A 19,551-nucleotide genomic window follows, 5' to 3' on the forward strand; every position below is an offset into this window, starting at 1 on the left:
TATGAACGTAACACCATGTATCTACTATACAACAGTATAATGGACATGTGGGTGGTTTCGAGCTTGGGGCTGTTACAAATAAAATAATGCTATGGACATTCATGCAAATGTATTCTGGTAAACCTATGTATGCATTTCTGTTGAATGGAACCTATGAATGGAATTACTAGCCATAGGCTAAGCATATTTTCAACTGTGATAAATACCCCTAAGGACTTTTCTCAGGTGGTTTTTTGTTTGTTTGTTTTGTTTTTTTATGATAATCACACAGAGAGAGGGAGAGAGGCAGAGACACAGGCAGAGGGAGGAGCAGGCTCCATGCACTGGGAGCCCCACGTGGGATTCGATCCCGGGTCTCCAGGATCGTGCCCTGGGCCAAAGGCAGGCACCAAACCACTGCGCCACCCAGGGATCCCTCTCAGATGGTTTTAATTTGAACTCTAATCAGTGTGTGAGAGTTCCAGTTACTTTACATTCTTCCTAACAGCTGGTATAGTGAATCTGTTTAATTTTAGCCATCCCAGAGGAATTGTAATGGCGTCTTACTGGTTTTAATTTGCATTTCCCTGGTGACTTTAAGGTTGAGCATGTTTTCATGTATTTATTCGATACAATTTTTGATCAAATGCCAGTTCAAGTGTCTTGCCTATTTCTCTACTGGTTTGTATGTCTTTTTCTTGTTGGAAAAAATTACATATATAATTTTATACATATTTATAGTCTTATGTAGATAAAAATTTATTAGATATATATTTTTGACATTTCTTCTCTCAGTTGGTGGCCTTATCTTTCAGATTCTTTCTGATATCTCACAGCACAGAGTTCCTAATTTAATGTAATAGCACTTTTTGTATCTTGTTTAGAAAATCTTTGTGTACTCAAGATCATGGCTTCAGAGAAGTGAAGCACAAAGAAAACCACCAGAGTCTATTCTATTGAATTTGATTATTGGTGACTTCAAAGGATCACTTTTTGTCATGTGGTGAGGAAAAAGGCCAGATTACAAAAGGTTAGAAAGTGAGCTTATATGAAAAATAAAAAACTAGTCAGAGACAATTTCCTTCTCTTTAAAATAAAATAAAATAAATAAAAGTTTTATTTATTGGCTGGTTGGTAGTGGTAGCAGAAAGAGAAGACATGGCTGGAGTCGCCTTGGCGTTTTTCTCCCCAGTGGCACAGAGTGGATTTGCTTAAGTCAGTTTTGTGTTTATTGAAAAGTCATTTTGAAATAATTTTGTTCTTACCATATGACCCAGATCTGTAACGTGGTCCGTAAATATTTAGCATCCAACAGGTCTGCAAATCTTCCTCTTTTTTCCTGGGGTCGTGAAAAGAGACAGACACATTAGATTTAATGACTTATGGATTGGCAGGGGTTTCTCTAGTATTTTAGAGAAAAGAAAATAAGAACAGAGTGGAAATGTAATGGGTGAGAGAGCCACTCAGCTCCCATGAGTGCACCTCACTCCGCCCACAGATCATCCCTTCTACACATACATCTCAGCCAGCCAGTCTTTGCATGCTTGTTATTATTGTTGGCAAAGACCAGCCCATTGAGTTGATGATTCCAATTCTTTCTCTGTTCCTCTTCTCACCAGTGCTGGTGAGCAGTGAGGTAGAGCACAGAAAAGAGGAGGATACAAGAAAAGCGTGGGAGATTCTTTTAAACTTCATGTTAAAATAGAAAACCTAGTATTGAAAAAGAGCCTGAGAATTGTGTAAGAAAAAAAAAATAGCATACATTTGGAAAGAGGACAGGATATTCGATTTCTTTTTGTGCCCTTAGAATAATTAGCAAAAGCTTTTATCCATTGTCAGTGCTTATTACATATTAGGGGTAAAAATAAATAAAGATGGGTTATATATGACTAAGCAGAGGCAGATTTTTATTTAAAGCAAGGAAGGCCTTGAGGGGGGTGCTTAGGTGAAAACTAACTATTCTTTTCTCACAAACAGACCTGACATTACAGACCCCCTCTAAATAGACCCAGAGTATAATCCTAGATGTCTTGGATTTTGTTGTCACAAAAAGTGCCAGTTCGAAGGAACTTTCTCCGGGACTTTTTTTTTAAGTACTCTATACCCAACATGGGGTTTGGAATTACAACTCTAGATCAAGAGTCGCACGCTCCACCGAATGAGCCAGCCAGGTGCTCTGCTGACTTTTAGGCTCAGCTCCTAGAGGTCATTATGGGCAGAGAATAGCAATTGACAGATCCCTTTCATCGGCTTTACATATTGGGCTTTAGCTAGTCATCACTGGAAACATTTCTGAACTAGTCCTGGCCTCCCATTTTCCAATCCAGAATATGTGACCCAGAGAGGGTAAATGACTTACCCAGGGTCACACAGCTGTTTGCAGGCACAGCCAGCTAGTCCGGTGTCAGGTCTCCCAAACGCTAGTCCTGAGTCTTGCCCATCTATCTCTCTGACATGCCCTCCTTGAGTTTGGATGTGACTATGGTCCCCTCACTGCCCCAAGTATAACTGGAGATTCAGAACACTGAGTCTGCAGTGAATCACAATGAATCATTAAATTATATTCAAAGAAATTATTTGACTACAATCCAAATTAGTGGACTCAATCACTCCTCTCTGGTGTGGCCCCTTCTTTAGCCAGTCCCCAGAGCTTCTCATCTCTGTGTCTGAGCAGTGAAGCTCTACACATACCATCTTGTTCAGCCTCCTCAGCCTGGCATTCAGATGGTAGCCAGTGTGACCAAATCCACTGCACATTCCTGTTTCTGGTCTTGGCTCACACCACTCCTCCTTCCTCCCTTGAGGCTGCCTCTCCTTTCAGTGTTCAGTATATATGCCCCAATTGTCCCCTCAAGGGGGCTAAACGGCCCTGGCTCATGCTTACCTCTTTGCTCTGATCCTACATACTATTGTCCATGCCACTCACCTGGTTCTAACATCTGGCTGTTTGGTTAGTGATTCTTTGCTGTGTGAGCCTCACCTCACTAAGCAGATTGTAAGAGACTTGAAGGCAGGATCTATGGCTCGTAGCTCTGTATCCACAGGCCTCACATAAAAGACAACCGTGGAGAAGGACAAGACCATCTGATGGGCACGTGGATGGAAGCTGCAAGCTGAAGGCAAGAGGAGGAAAGCAGGAGGAAGAGGAAGGAGGGGGGAAAGGAGAAGGCTGTAAGAGGGAGGGTGCAGGATGGGGAGTGTGGAGAGAAGATGGAAACTAGATGGGGGTGGAGGAGGGAGTGTGGTTGTTGTGGGAATTGAGCCTCCCCAGTTGAGTATAGTAACAATAATTTATAATATATTTGACAGTTGTTAAGAGAATCGCTCTTAAATGTTCTCACCATGAGAAAAAGAAATGGCAAATATGTGGTATGATGGAGGTGTTCACTACTCTATGGCAGCTATCATTTTGCAATATATAAGAGTGTGTCAAATCGATTCACTGTACACCTTAAACTTACACAATGTTGTATGTCCATCACATCTCAATAAAGCTGAAGAGGAAAAAACAAAACAACAGGCCCTCCCACAGGCATGGCAGCCCTGGGAAGAACCTGCAGCTTCTCTCTGCACTGTTGGTGCCTCAGCTTTGAGTCATTCCCCACCTCCCTCTCTGGTGATGTCTTTTGCTCTGTTATATGTCCAGCCTCCTTGTGTGCTGTCAATCCTCCGCTAAGCAAAATCTGCACTTAGCCATGGATCTAAGGATGCAAAGGCCAATCAATAAAGATCATGGAAGACCATAAAGGCCAAGGTGAGGTTTCCCTATAGTCAGGGACTGAGAAGGACAGGGCAGGGGAGGCACTGAAGGTTCCTGAACAGAAGGGGTAATATTGGTGTTGGAAGAATACTTGTCTGACAGTGTTGTGCTGGATGGAATCACAGGGCATGGAGCAGTGAGGTGGCTGTGTGAAAGAGGTTGGAGGGGGCACCTGGGTGGCTCAGTTGATTAAGAGTCTGACTCTTGGTTTCAGCTCAGGTCTTAATACTCCCGTCATAGGATTGAGCCCTGCGTCAGGCTCCAGGCTTGGCATGGAGTCCACTTCAGATTCTCTCTCCTGCACTCTCTCTCTCAAATAAATAAATCTTAAAGAGAGAGAGAGAGAGGGATTGGATATAAAAGCCACTGTTGTAAAAGCACCAATGGGATTGGCAGTCAATCAGGCTTGGTGGTGCAGAGGTTTGCAATGAGTCAAAAGGAATGCCACACAGTGAGATGAGTATCAGTGAACACCTGTTTCAGGCTGCAGTGTGAAGGAAGCCAGGCACAATACTGTGTAATTCCCCTTATATGAAATAGAGAATAAGCAAATTCATAGAAACAGAAAGTAGAAGTTACCAGGGATTGGGGGTGGGTAGGCATGAGGAGTTACTGCCTCACAGAGGGTCTGTTCAGGATGAAGGCAAAATTCTGAATGTATTTGATGCCACTGAATTGTACACTTCAAAATGATGACACAAACGAATGGAAAGCTATTCCATGCTCACAGATTAGGAGAACAAATATTGTTACAACGTCTAAATTACCCAAAGCAACCTACAAATTTAATATAAGCCCTACCAAATATCAACAGCATTTTTCATGGAGCTAGACAAATAATCCTAAAATATGTATGGAACCACAAAAGACCTTGAATAGTCAAATTGATCTTGAAAAAGAAGAACAAAGCCAGAGGCATCAAATTCCCAGATTTCAAGATATACTACAAAGCAGCAGTAGTCAATACAGTATGATATTGGCACAAAAATAAACACATAGATCAATAGAACAGAATTAAGAGCCCAGAAATAAACTCCCAATTACATAGTCAATTAATCTTTGACAAAGGAAGCAAGAATATGCAATGGGAAAAAGTCTCTTCAACAAATGGTGTTGAACAAATGAACAGCTACATGCACTAGACCACTTTCTTACACCACATATAAAAATCAGTTCAAAATATATTAAAGACCTAAATGTGAGATAGGAAACCATAGAAATCCTAGAAAAGACCACAGGCAATATTTCTCTGACATCAGTCATAGCAACATTTTTTTCTAGATATGTCTTCTAAGGCAAGGGAAACAAAAGCAAAAATAAACTATTCGGATTACATCAAAATAAAAACCTTCTACACAGTGGAGGAAACAATTGACAAAATTAAGACAACCGACTCGGGCAGCCCCGGTGGCACAGCGGTTTAGCGCCGCCTGCAGCCCAGGGCGTGATCCTGGAGACCCTGGATCGAGTCCCACGTCGGGCTCCCTGCATGGAGCCTGCTTCTCCCTCTGCCTGTGTCTCTGCCTCTCCCTCTCTCTCTCTCTCTCTCTATCTCTCTGTGTCTCTATGAATAAATAAATAAAATCTTAAAAAAAAGACAACCGACTGAATTAAAGAATTAAAGAAGATATTTGCAAATGACATATTCAATGAGAAGTTAGTATCCAAAATACAGAAAGCACTTATACAACTCAATACCAAAAAACCCAAATAATCCAATTTAAAAATGGGCAGAAGACATGGACAGACATTTTTACAAAGATGATATCCAGATGGCCAACAGACACATGAAAAGATGCTCCACATCATTCATCATGGGGGAATGCAAATCAAAACCACAATGAGCTACATCATCACACCTGTCAGAATGACTGAAATCAAAAACACAAAAAACAAGTGTTGGCAAGGATGTGGAGAAAGAGGAACCTTCCTGTATTGGTGGTGGGAATGTAAACTGATGCAGCCGCTGTGGAAAACAGTATGGAAGGCCCTCAAAAAGTTAAAAATGGAATTACCATATAATCCAGCACTTGTACTACTAGGTATTTACCAAGAATATGAAAACACTAATTTGAAAAGATATATGCACCCCTGTGTTTATTGCAGCATTATTTATGAAACCCAAATTATGGAAGCAACCAAAGTGCCGACCCATAGATGAATGGATAAAGAAGAGGTGGTGTAAATATATGGTAGAATATTACTCAGCCATAAAAGAGTGAAACCCTGCCATTTGCAATGACATGGATAGACCTAGAGGGTATAATGCTAAGTGAAATGTCAGTCAGAGAAAGACGAATACCATTCCTCACTCAAATGTGGCATTTAAGAAATAAAACCAAGAAACAAAGAAAAAAAAAGAGACAAAAAAAAAAAACAGACTCTTAACTATAGAGAACAAACTGATGGTTACGGGGGGGGGGCAAGGATGGGTGAAATAGATGAAGGAAATTAAGAGTACATGATGAGAAATGAATAATGTTGTTCAGTAATTGATGAATCAATATATTGCATACCTGAAAGTAATATAACACTATACACTAATTATACTAGAATTAAAATTTTTTAAAATCCTTGCGTGAAAAAAAATTACTGTTGACCTTTGACTAACATGGATTTAAACTGTGCAGATCCACTTAAATGTGGATTTGTCTTTCTTTTTATAAATATAGTACAGTACTGTATTTTCTTTACGAGTTTCTTAATAGTTTCTTTTCTCTAGCTTACTTTAAGAATACATATAATACATATTACATACAAAATATATGTTTTGGGTTTAAGAGAGAGATAGTGGTGGGGGTAAGGAGAGGGAAAGAGAATCTTTTTTTTTATATATATAAAAGATTTTATTTATTTATTCATGAGAGACACATACACAGAGAGAGAGAGAGAGAGGCAGAGACACAGACAGAGGGAGAAGCAGACTCCACACAGGGACCCTGATGTGGGACTCGATCCAGGGACTCCAGGATCACACCCTGGGCCGAAGGCAGGTGCCAAACCACCGTGCCACCCAGGGATCCCCAGAAAGAGAGAATCTTAAGCTGGTTCCACACCCAGCATGGAGCTCTATCTCATGATCCTGAGGATCATGATGTGAGCTTAAATCAAGAGTCAATTGCTTAAGTGACTGAACCACCCAGGTGCCTTTCATAAAGGAAAATATGTTAACCAACTGTTTATGTTATCAATAAGGCCTCTGGTCAACAGGAGGCTATTAGTAAAGTTTTTGAGGAGTCAAGAATTACTCATGGATTTTCAACGGTATGGAGGGGTCAGCATCCCTAATCCCTGAGCTGTTCAAGAGTATTCACTTTAGAATCTTGGATTCCTCACTTTTCTTTTCTGAGATCAGTTTCTTAATTTGACAAATGAAAGTAATAATATTGGCCTACTTCATAGGGATTTTCTCTAAGTATCAAATAAAAAAATACGTTAAAAAAAGAGAACAAAAATAGAAATAAAAAACATAGAAGAAGAACTCTCCCCTCAGGAAATTCAGTCTTCTGATAAGAGTTTTTTGGGTGGTTTTGAAATGTTGCTCAGGAATATAAAAAGACTTGAATAGTGGGAATATATACTTTTATCAAGTAAGATTGTTTCATATTATAAAGGTATTGATTCTCTTTATGTATTAACTAATATTTCAACACCATCCCAATTAAACTCTCCTAGATTTTGGGGGGAGGGTGTATTAGAAGATCTCAATAAAGTGACTTCAAAGTTGTTCTAGAAAAATAGTACTGAGAAAATAAAACTTGGAAAATTCTGCAAAAGAATTAAATAAGGGGGACTTACCCTACCAGATATGAAAACTACTGTAAAGTGTCATACCGGACCACTTTTAACCTGCATCCTTTTCCCAACATGAAGTGCCCTCTTTATTTTATAATAAATCCCCATATATACATGAATCTACAAATCTATCATTAGAACACAATAGAGAATTCAAAAATAGATTCAAATATATAAAGGATGGATTATTCAATAAAAATGTGTGCAAAGGGTTAGCCATTTAGATATGACAAAGCTAGACCTGTACTATGTTTCTTATATTCAACTAAATCCAGATAGATCCAACATTTTAAAAGTAATTATGAAACCAAATTAACCCAATAGAAAGGAGGATACAAGAATGTAGTTGTAAAAGGTAAGTTTAAAACCACTAAAAATGATGCTTAGAAAATGTCAATTTAGGAAAACTTATGAACAACGTGAAACAAAAACATAAGACAAAAATAGTTTGGAAGATGAGATGGGGGCAGATCAGAATTAACATCTTCAAGGTCCTTGTATTGTTGGTTAGACAGAAAATAAAGATATAAAATAACATAGATATTATAGGTGCACATTTTCAATATTAAAGGGCTACCTCTATAATAAAAAAATAGTGTGCATAAATTCCTAGCCAGTAGAAGGAAGTATGAGGGGAAAAAAGCAAACTGAATCACTCTAATAAAATGTAGGAAAGGAGAAAAGGAAAGACATGGTTAAGAGGAAATATAAAATAAAATGGCAGAAGTTAAGCTCAAATATGTGAGTAATCACAATAGTATAAACGGATCAAATTCATGACTAAAAGACACAGAATACCAGATTGAGTGAAAAAAAAAAGAGAGACCAGCTATATATTTACAAGATATACTACTAAGCAAAGCAACATATAGAAAAGCTTAAATCATTTTGAAGGTCTGGATAAAAGATACATCAGGAAAAATGCTAAACTGAACTAGTTTCAACATATTAATATGAGAGAAGATAAAATTAAGGCCCAAACCAGTATAAAATGACATCATAATAAGATTAATCCACAAAACAGAGTTAAACATATGTGAGGAAACAACAGGATATCCTTAAAATATATGCAGTAAACTGTCAGGACTATAAGGAAAAAGGAACAAAGCCATCATCTTATCGAAAAACTGTCAGCTCAGCAAGGCAAAATCTGGGACAAGTGTCAGATATGGCACAATTAACAATATGCATATATATTCAATGAGAACACACGCTCTTTTAAAACACACATTGAACATCAATGAAAATTCACTATGTAGAGAACAGAAAATTTTCCAAAATTCCAAATAATTGATAACATCCTCTGACCAAAATTCAATTAAATTAGAAACAAAGAATTTTTTTAAAAAAGAGTGTTAACAGATAACTCACTGCTTAAAAAGAAACTCAGAAGAGTTACAAAATAGAAATACAAATAAAATTATTCTGTAACAAAACTTCCTAAATGCAGCTAAATACTTCATTAAAAAATAAAAAAGACTGACCATAAATGAGCTAAGTAGTGAACTCAAGAAGCTAGAGAAACATAAAAAACTAAAGGAGAAAACAAAGAGTAGAAACTAATGAGACCACACACAAAAGAAATCAATAAAGAGGACAACAAAAACAAAAACCCTTGTTCTTTGAAGTTAATACACCAGCCCCTAGTAAGAGGAGTAAGAAAAAGAGAAGGCACAAATAAACAGCTTTAAAATGAGAGAGGGGGTCATGCAAATTTATGCAGTAAATTTTGAAACTCCTAAGAGAACACTGGGAACAATTTTGTACCAATAAATTTGAAAACCTAGATGGGCGGGACAATTTTCTAAAATATATACATTACCAAAACTGACTCAAGCAAAAGGCTTAAACAAAAGGAGACTCTAACCAGTATATAAATTGAATCATAGCTTGAGAAACTCCTCCGTGTACCACCCCATCGTTATCCCCCACCGCTCCTCTCGAAATAAAGATTAGGCATGAACTACCCTAGAGGCAGTTTTCACCCAGCATTCCATAATCATATTCCAGCCAGAACCAAAGGCTAATTCCTATCCTACATACAGCATTCCTGAGGTGGCAGGACAGACGAGGAAGGTGCCACTGGTGCCTGTGATCAACCTGCCTACAGGTGGATGGTCAGGGCTGGTGTGAGGAACGACTTCAGGTTGACCTTAAGAGTCCTGGAACCAGGGGCACCTGGGTGGCTCAGTGATCGAGCGTCTGCCTTTGGCCCAGGGTGTGATCCTGGGTCCTGAGATGGAGTCGTGCATCAGGCCCCCCCCAGGAAGCCTGTTTCTCCCTCTGCCTGTGTCTCTGTCTCTCTCTCTCTATCTCTCATGAATAAATAAATAAATTTTTTTAAAAAAAAGAGAGACCTGGAACCATTAGAATGTAAATGCCAAATTTTAAGAAATCATTTAATGAGGTCTGTTAAGTTTGATATCACTTATCATTTATATCATTTATAAGGTCAGTACAAGAAAACAAAATGATAAAACAACCTCTCACCTATAAACAAAGGTGCCAAGTCACATGACTACCTTTGCAAGGTAGATGCTATTATCCCCATTTCATGGATGAGGAAGGTGAAGGTAGGTGGCTTGCTGGCTAGGGCCGCCTGGCTCTTGCAGTGCTGGATTTAGTCTCAGTTTATTCTGCTCTCTTTCCTCGTCCCTCCAGGGCGGGGCTAGAGGGCAAAGGTGTCCCCCCTCTGCCCTGCCAGGATGAGGGGACTTCTGGTCGGGGGAGAAGGCCTCTCAGCTGGGAACTCACCAGGATGGGCTCCACCAGCGTCCCCTCCGGCATGACCGAGCGGTTCATCTTGGCAATGCGCTGCAGTGTGGCCAGGGCAGCCTGAGTGTTCCCAGTGGAGACGTTGAAGCGAGCAGACTCAGGGATAAACTGGGCACAGAAGGAAAGAGCATGAGGGTTCAAGGGCTGTGACCCCAGGGATTCCACTACTACTGTGATATGTGTCACACGGCCCAGTCTCCCAAGATGAGGAGCAGCAAGCAGAAAGCCCCAACACAGCAGGCATCCCCTGCGTTCCAAGTTGATCTGGAACAAACAGGGTCATGTGCTCCTTTTGATAGTCCCATCTTGAGGCTAGGGGGCCGATACTGAGGTTTTGGTAGGTCGGCCCGACCTTGTGGTCAACACAAGGAAAGTTCTACATCCACGTGGTAAAGAGCTGCCCCAGGGCCCCTCTACTGCTCTGTCACCCCAGCCTCTCCCCAGGGATGCTGCCATCTCCCCCAGATGACAGCCCACAGCAGGACTACAGCGCCCATGAGGAAGAATCACTCCTGACAATCCAGACCCTCAACCCACTGATTGTTGAACACCATACCCAGAAAACACTATGGGCTGGGCACCTGGATGGCTCACTCGGTTAAGTGACTGACTTCAGCTCAGGTCGAAATCTTGGGGTCCTGGAATTGAGCCCCATGTTGGGCTCCCCACCCAGTGGGGTCTGCTTGTCCCTCACTCTCTGACCCTCCCCCCAACCCATGCCCTTACACTCTCAAACACATATACATACTACAGGGCTCCATGGAGGCTGGGACCGAGAATGACCTTGACCCATTCCCTGACCTTCATGCCTCACAACCAATCAAGGTGGGCTGGTTCTTCCTCAGAAAAAGCACCTCCCCTAGCAGCACGCTACTCCCCATCCCATGGCCAGCAGGCAGGGCAGATCCTCCTCATTTCCCACTGGGATTATTCTGACTACTTTCCTGGCATTTTCTTTTCTTTTTTCTTAAGCTTTTATTTATTTGCTAGAGAGGGAGAGCATGAGTGGGAGCAGAGGGAGAGGGAGAAGCAGTCTCCCTACTGAGCAGGGATCCCAGGATCATGACTGAGCCGAAGACCTTACAGACTGAGCCCCCCAGGCACCCCTCCTGATGTTTTCTGTATGTCCTCCCACCAGGCTCCACGCAGTTGGGAACCAGGTTCCCAGCACACAACCCCTTCCGCACCACCAGCACCCCTTGCCTCAAAGGCCCTCATAATCCAGACACAGGCCTGTCCTCGCAGCCCCCATTCCAGCTTACCTGCTCTCCCGCAAACACATCTTGCATTTCACACCTTCCGGACTGGACTGACACATCAGCCCTGCCGAAATGCCCTTGCCCCACTCTCTGGCCCTCCAGGTGCAGGCTGTCCTATCCCTCAAGGCCAAATTCAACAGCACTGCCCCACTGGATAGATCACTCTCTCCCCTGAGCACCCACAGAACGAAAGCTGTTACAGCACTTGCTGCGTCTTGCTGGTACGATCACCTTTTGCCTTCATATCTGTCTCTCGCTGACTGGCTGGTGCTCCTTGGTGGCAAGAACTCTATCTTATGCCTAGTTTTAGCCTCGAAACCTAATGCTGAGCCTGGTGTATACCCAGTGTGAGTGTGATAAGTCCAAAGACAAGATCAAGATTCAAAATAATAATTTTTAAAAAGGTAATAACAGGGGCGCCTGGGTGGCTCAGTGGGTTAAGCGTCTGCCTTCGGCTCAGGTCATGATCTCGGTGTCCTGGCACCTAGGGCTCTCAGCTCAGTGGGAAGTCTGCTTCTCCCTCCCCCTCTCCCCTCTACTCATGCTCTCTCTCTCCCTTTCTTTCTCAAATAAATAAATAAAAATCTTTTTAAAAATTAAAAAAAAATAAAGGTAATAACATAGTTGCAGAGCTAACACACATTGAATACTGTTCATGTTCCAGGCTCATAGAGACTCTTACACATTATCCTGTTTCATCCTCCCAAGAGCCCTAGGAGATACATCCTATTCATTAGCCTCAAAGGGCAGGATGACTTGCCAAGGATGGTGGAGCCAGAGCAGTCTGGTTTCAGAGCCAGTAGACCCCAATGCCTCCCTAGAGACAAACCCAGGTGAAATGGGACACGGAAAGGTGAAATTTAAATGTTGGCAACCAGAGTTCTACATTTAGATTTTTAAAAAATATCAACTGTTGAATCACAATTTTCAGGCATCTGGACTTGGAAACAACTCACACAGAGCGGAGCTTGGGCTGTAGTTGATCGTGAGCCCAGCAGCACCCTACTGTGGGAGGCAGTGGGCTAGGAAGCACATGGTTTTAAACTGCACCCACCAAGGCAGACGGGCTGCTCACGGGAGGCCCCAGGCCCACTCAGCCACTGGCCCCAGGCACCTGTAGCTCTATGTAGGATGTCAAGCCACAGTTCACTACAGAGAAGACATTGACCAAAAAATGGCTCAGCCAGACAAAAACAGATGGGGTTCTGGGATCCGGTGTCAAGAGAGAGTTGAAGGTGATGGTACTGTCAAATGCAAAGAAGAGCTTTGATTGGGCCAGATTCTTAAATACTTGGAGGGCTATCATGCAGAAGGTAGACCTCTGGTTTTTCAGAGAGAAGTACTAAGACCACAGGTAAATTCATAAGGAGGCAGAGTCCTCTCAACATAAGAAAGAACTTCCCAAGAACCAGGGTTGTCTGGAGGTGGAACATACTGAGGTAGTCTCTCAACTCTAACGTCTACAAGTGCCTGAAGCTGGGACTGTTCTGGCAGCGATAGAATGTGTGGTTTTGGTTGTAGTATGAACCAAATGCCTTCCAAGGACCCTTCTGAATCTGTGAAGTTCTTTGATTCCAAAATGTTAGGTCACACACACACACACACACACACCCCACATCCCAGGTCCCCTGAGCTGTTAGCCCTGTCTTTGAACAATGAGCATAATTCTACTAGAACCCAAGGAAGATGATGATTCTGCAGATTGGAGGGAGAGCAGAGGGGCAAACCAGCTGCTCTGTAGTGGCCTGAGAATGTGTACCAGGCATCCAACTACAAGCACTAAAAGTCAGAGAGGGGTCAGCCCAAATAGAGCACAGCTGAGAGACAAGACTTCCAGCAAGAAATGATCAGAAGGCAGGCTAACTGAGGGGAGGGATGAAGCGGGTTGAGACAGTCTTGAGGAAAGGAAAGAGGCAGATGTAAGGCTGCTATTTGCGGGGCAAAAGGACCACTGGGCCAGTGGGAGGGGCGGACAAGAGGGAGCCCTGTGAGCATCCTTACCTTGAAGGCCAAGATGAGGATGATGCCGGGAATGGAGGCGATGCGGATGAGCCATCGCCACCCAATGGTGGGGATGACCACAGAGGCCAGGCCGATTATAAGCAGGGAGCCAGCCAACCAGAAAACCTGGGGAGAGAACGGGAGGGTAAAACTCCTCCTATGGGCGCGGGCACCTGGGGATGGCTCAGTTGGTGGAGCACATAACTCTTGATCTTAGGGATTAAGTTCAAGCCCCATGTTGGGTATAGAAATAACTTGAAAATAAAATCTTTAAAATTCCTCCGATCAAGTATGCTCAACCCTGCCTCTCGGGGAGCATTTCAGTATAAGATGGAAGAGAGTCTTTAAAGAGCCCAAGTCTGAGTTCTACACCTAGCACCACCTCCAGGACCTGGATGAACAGAGAACATCACTTCACTTCTCCAAGGCTCCGTTGCTTGTCTATAAATAGAAGGCTCAGCTAGACAGGGGTAGCCTTTTCTTTCCTGGACCTCCTGAAAGTCAGGGCTTTTAGATAATGACAGCATCAGAGATGGTTCAAGACTGACACAGCTTCTGATGCAAAACCTGCCTCAGTGGCCAGTGGGGCCCGGGGGGGGGCAGGCAGGCACCCCAGTCTCCTCACTTGGATCAATGGCTCAGCTTGACAAGGCACTTACAGCATGTCCCCACCGGCGTGGGCCAACTATAGTCTTGCAGATACTAGTAACCCTGGAGGAGAGACGGGATGCCCTAAAAAGGGGTGGTCGCTGTGTGCCCCTGCTGAAGACTCAGTGGGAAGCCAAAGTCTATCCCAGATGCATTCCTGGGCTTCTCTCATTCCACTGAAACCAGCCATTGGGATGTTTCCTGGAAGGGGCTACCGTGTTCTAAATGCTACTGTTGGGTGACCAAAGTACAAAAGTCCTGGCGGAGGAAAACCTTGAAATGGGACCTCTGGCTTCAAGCCTTCCTAGTGCTCTTTAGTTAATACCAAGAAACAGACAGTGTGCTAATCAAACAATCAACGAGCCAGGAGCAAAACTGTGCATCATGTCCTCTAGGATGAGAAGGCAGGTGGAGTTCCTATGTTATCTCACCTGAGACAAGGGGAGCATGTAGCCTCGGTATTTTGTAGGCAAAAATTCAGTCTTTATGATTAGCCTAAACAGGAAAGGAGGAGGAACAGAATAATGTTGTTTTTATAAAAGCAATTAATTTTTTAAAATCACAACTTTTCTTGTTACAGAGATAAAGAACGAAAAACCACAGGCTTCATCACGGTGAAAAATATATATATACTGCCCTCAGCTCCCAGTTTCACTAATACTTGGTCTTTGAGTCCAGTTTCTGACACCAAACACCTAGGATCCTTGGAATTCTCTGGTCCAAAGGAGCATCGTTTTTTCTAATGAGGTGGCTCTTGGTGAGCGCCTGGATGGGGCCCAGTCTTAAAAGGCCAAGCCACGATTAGACTCTTGGAACATCCAGGCCTTTCCCCCACCCCCTGGAGAGAGGAAAGGAATTGGAAAATGCATTGATAATCCCTCATGCCTACAGGATGAAGCCTCCATAAAAATCCCTGACATACAAAGTTCGGAGGGCTTCCAGGCTGGTGAACACATCTATGTGCTGGTGGAAGGAGGGAGGTGTACCACAAACTCCCAGGGACCCTTCTAGACCTTGCCCTGTGTGTATCTCTTCATCCGGCTGTTCATCTGTTTCCTTTAAAATGTCCTTTGTAATAAATCTGCCATAGTAGTAAACTCTTTTCCTGGGTCCTGCGAGCTGCTCTAGCAATTTACTGGACCCGCAGAAGGATTTGTGGCAACTTCCAATTTGTAGCGACTGAGACAGACGTTGTGGATAACCTGGGAACTTGTACTTGGTGTCTGAGGTGGGTGATAGCCTCATGGGACTGAGTCCCAAACCTGTGGGGTCTGAGCAAACTCCAGCTAGGGTCGGAATGAACTATAGAACACCCAGCTGGCATTGGAGAATTGGCCAATGCATAAAGAACCCAGATATTTAGGGTCAGAAGTGAAGATTTGTTGGGGCACCTGGGTGACTCAGTTGGTTAAGCATCTGGCTCTTAATTTCAGCTCAGGTCATGATCTCAGAGTTATTGAGCCCCGCATCGGGATCCACGTGGAGCCTGCTTAAGATTCTCGTTCTACACCCCCTCCCATCACCTCCTGCTCCCATGCACTTTCTCTCTCTCTTTTTAAAAAACATTTTATTTATTTATTCATGAGAGACAGACAGAGAGAGAGAGAGAGAGAAATAGTTGGCCATGAGGAATGAGGAGTCAGAGCCTAGGTTTCTAATTAATTTTGGGACAAGACAAATAAATAGAATCACACTCCCTTCGATTTTCTAACTGCTCTTCCCTGTTGCGATTATTAACCAGGGTTTGGGTTTTCTTAACATATTTATTGGGCTGGTTCCCGAGGGATGTTGTAAATTTCAAGCTAACTTCTGCTCCAAGTGGGGCTTAATTTATGCCTCAGGGAGGAACAATCTTTCTGCGACACATTAGGGTAATAATCGGATGCTTTGATATCTCCTAATACAGTCTAAGGATAACTTGCTCCAAGGCAACCAGGAGAGAGTAGCCTGAAGGACTCTGCGAACTTCAGGGAGGCTCTCGGGTTGCTGAATGTTTAACAGAACCACCCCCTACCCCCACCCCTACCCCCACCCCACCCCCCTACCCCCATCCTCACTCCCACCCCCCACTCCACCCTCACCCCCCTACCCCCACTCCACCCCCATCCCCATCCTCCCACCCCCAGCACCCCCCACCCCACCCCACCCCCAGGCAGGAGAGTCGCTGCACACTCACCCCAGGACAGAGAGGGGCCAGCAGCCACCCTCTCTTTCCAGGGTCTCCCCCTGATTTGCAAATGCACTTAGACACCATCTTCAGTCATGGGGCAATGGTACTTTAAAATGATTGCTTCTGATCAAACTAAACTCTCCCAACAAGTTCTCAAGAAATGAATAGATTGCGGCACCTACCTCATATGGCCCTTTGGCGTACCATTTAGTCAAACAAAATCAAGATTGGCCTTAGGGACAGAGACGCTGGCACATGATCAATCAGTGTCCTCTGCTAGCCTCACCGTCAAACATCATTTTGATGAGCAAATAGCCCCCCATGGAATAAGCAGCCAGCACTTCAAGAAAAAATTTTAAAAATAAAAAAGCTAAAAAATAATTAGCACAAGTGAAGGCTTATACATTTACAACTTACTGATGCCGTTGGCCCATAAACGACAGTGTATCTGGGGGTGTACACATCTCTCTCTCTCTCACTCTCTCAAGCATCCTCTAGGTAGAGTCCTTACCCTTGTGCATGGCCAGACACACCACAGCCCACCATTGTCCTCAGGAAGACAAACCAGATGTAGGAGGGAGAGAAAGAGGTCAGCAAGGAGAAGTAGGCTCCCCACAGGAATGAGATGAGCAAAATCTGAAGCAACAAAAAGAGACCTGTTAATGGGATCTGCCTCAACGGAAGAAACTAATGAGAGAAATTAATGAGAGAAAATTTAACTTCTTTTTTTTTCTTTAAGATTTTAATTTATTCATGAGAGACAGAGAGAGAGAGGCAAAGACACAGGCAGAGGGAGAAGCAGGCTCCCTGTAGGGAGCTGGATGTGGGACTCGATCCCAGGACCCCAGGATCACACCCTGAGCCAAAGGCAGACACTCAACTGCTGAGCCACCCAGGTGCCCTGAGAAAATTTAACTTCTGAGGGTGATTTTTATTTTCCATCCAGATATTTGCTTCTCCGAGGTGCTAATTTTACAGAGAGCTCACCAATCTCTCACACTTGTCAAATAACATGATGCATGTCACTGTATTGCCTGAAAGCCCAGACATTCCAAATTCAAACCATTCTTCAAAACTGCCCAATTGCATCCACCCTATCAGGTGACAGGAGCCGAAACTTGTAAATCAGGATGCCAAAACCTGCCCTCGTTAGGAGCACAGTGAAACATTGTGTTGGAATGGGGACGAGGAGAAAATTTAAGTATTTGCTTTTTCTCTAATTATAAGAATAACACAAATTTACAGTAGAGAAAAATGGAAGAAAAAGAGAAAAACAAAAATGTTTAAATCTTGCTTGACTTCCCAACCCAAAGAAAATACTTGTTAATGTGGTTTTATCCTACTTTCCCTGCTTGAAAGGGAAAACATATTTTTTTATAAATTTATTTTTTATTGGTGTTCAATTTGCCAACATATAGAATAATACCCAGTGCTCACCCCATCAAGTGCCCCCCTCAGTGCCCGTCACCCAGTCACCCCCACCCCCCGCCCACCTCCCCTTCCACCACCCCTAGTTCGTTTCCCAGAGTTAGGAGTCTCTCATAGGAAAACATATTTTTAATGTCTGCAAAATATTCCAATGGAAAGATGTAGGATAATCCACATAATATAATGTGGATTCCTCTATGGTTGAAAACAGATTTTCTCACTGTCCCAGTTAGCTGTGACTATGTACATAAATCTCTGTGGTTCTCAGATGACTGAAACAGGCTAGATTTCTAGACTAGGAGATTGGGTAATTCACACTGCCCAACTGATGGTCAGAAAACTATACTAATGGTATGTGAAGGTGTCTGTACACTTGCAGCTTTCTTTATGGATTTAATACCAAAAAAATCATATCTTCTAATATTTTTCCTTTGGATAACTCCCATGATTGAATATCTTTCAAGATTTGTTGACCATTTCTATTTTTTTGTAAAATGTCTTCTTGTGCTTTTTACATTTTTTTGAGATACTTGTGTTTTCAGATCAACTTATGAATGCCTATGATATTTACTCTGTGTACCTCAAAACGTACAGCCAGTTCTCTATTTTCCTTTGGGGCTTCTCCCCCCTCGTGCTTATGACCAGAGATGCCTTCCCTACCAGATACTAGACAAGGAAGCAAAAGACAGACCTAGGCTTCTTTTCAGAGGACATAGGTTCCTCTCTTACTGCTTAATCTTAGTAGGTTATGACCTTGAGCTGGTGGCTTAGTTTCAAAGCTATGCCCAACCTAACTAACATGAAGCTGCTTATGTTTCTATGTGTCAATCTCTGTATTCTAATACCTTCTAACTGTGCGCATCCATCAGTTCCATTCCTGGATGGCGGGGACCAGGTGTAAGGACAGGTGTTTAAGAAAAAGATGAGAAAGCAAAGAGAGCAGTCTGGAATTCGGACACGCGGTGTCAGAGAGGGACATTTCCGCACATTCTCTCTTGGTTATTGATGGAGAAAGAGAAGCAATGGTGACATCATCACAAAAGAAAACACAAAAGAATATTCCAAATCATTCTTTAAGGCCAACCTACCTTCCAGCGTCCGTATCTGTCAGCCAGGAGGCCAAAGAGGATGCTGAATACCATGTAGCCAAAAAACACCATCTGGAAGTGGAGAAAAAAAAAAAGATCAACCTGTAGGCAGGCTTTCTATAATCTGCTAATTTACTGCATCTCCCATTCATTCATCATAATGAAAAGTCGACTGGAAATGTGCAAGGGTAGGGGTTGAAAAATGGGTTTTCACAAAGCTCCTCTGTCTCTGGTTAACATGTTCAGGGCTTCAGAGGCTGAGGCTTCCCACTGGCTCACCCCACACCTGAAGACCCTGCCCCCGGTAGAAACCGGGGTCGGAGGAATAAGGACTTGCTTTCCCTCCGATCCAAGATAATGGTACTGGCCTCATTCTACTCATTTAATTGGGCATTTCCATTTTTAGAATTAAAAGAAAAAAAAAAAAAACTCTATTCATTCATGACCTGCCTTATTCCCCGCACAAGTAGAGACTTCCAGAAGCAATTCTCCTTTATGTTTTTACAGGTAAACATAAGCTTTAAATAAACACCAAAACCAATCATTCATACAGAAACCCTCTTCAGAACTAATATAAACCTGTTTCTTTTCCATACTTGTTCTCACGATGGCTTGTGATAAAATCCAAGAACCTGGATATGATACCAG

At 42.9% G+C, this 19,551-nt stretch overlaps 1 protein-coding gene across 2 annotated transcripts in view; it reads right to left on the bottom strand.

Annotated features, from left to right (window-relative positions):
- The window catches only part of SVOPL (SVOP like), a 77,987-nt gene that overhangs the window by 37,252 nt on the left and 21,184 nt on the right, over nt 1–19,551 (bottom strand). For both annotated transcript variants that reach the window (XM_072777360.1, XM_072777361.1), the window contains 6 exons: nt 18,904–18,975; nt 16,899–17,023; nt 14,649–14,712; nt 13,570–13,695; nt 10,289–10,417; nt 1,245–1,318 (listed from right to left, as the gene is read on the bottom strand). In XM_072777360.1, coding sequence (XP_072633461.1) covers nt 1,245–1,318; nt 10,289–10,417; nt 13,570–13,695; nt 14,649–14,712; nt 16,899–17,023; nt 18,904–18,975 — 590 coding nt within the window. Of the gene's footprint in view, nt 1–1,244; nt 1,319–10,288; nt 10,418–13,569; nt 13,696–14,648; nt 14,713–16,898; nt 17,024–18,903; nt 18,976–19,551 lie in introns of those variants that run through there.

Source organism: Canis lupus, chromosome 15, assembly GCF_048164855.1.
Source record: "Canis lupus baileyi chromosome 15, mCanLup2.hap1, whole genome shotgun sequence".
Lineage (NCBI taxonomy): Eukaryota > Metazoa > Chordata > Mammalia > Carnivora > Canidae > Canis > Canis lupus.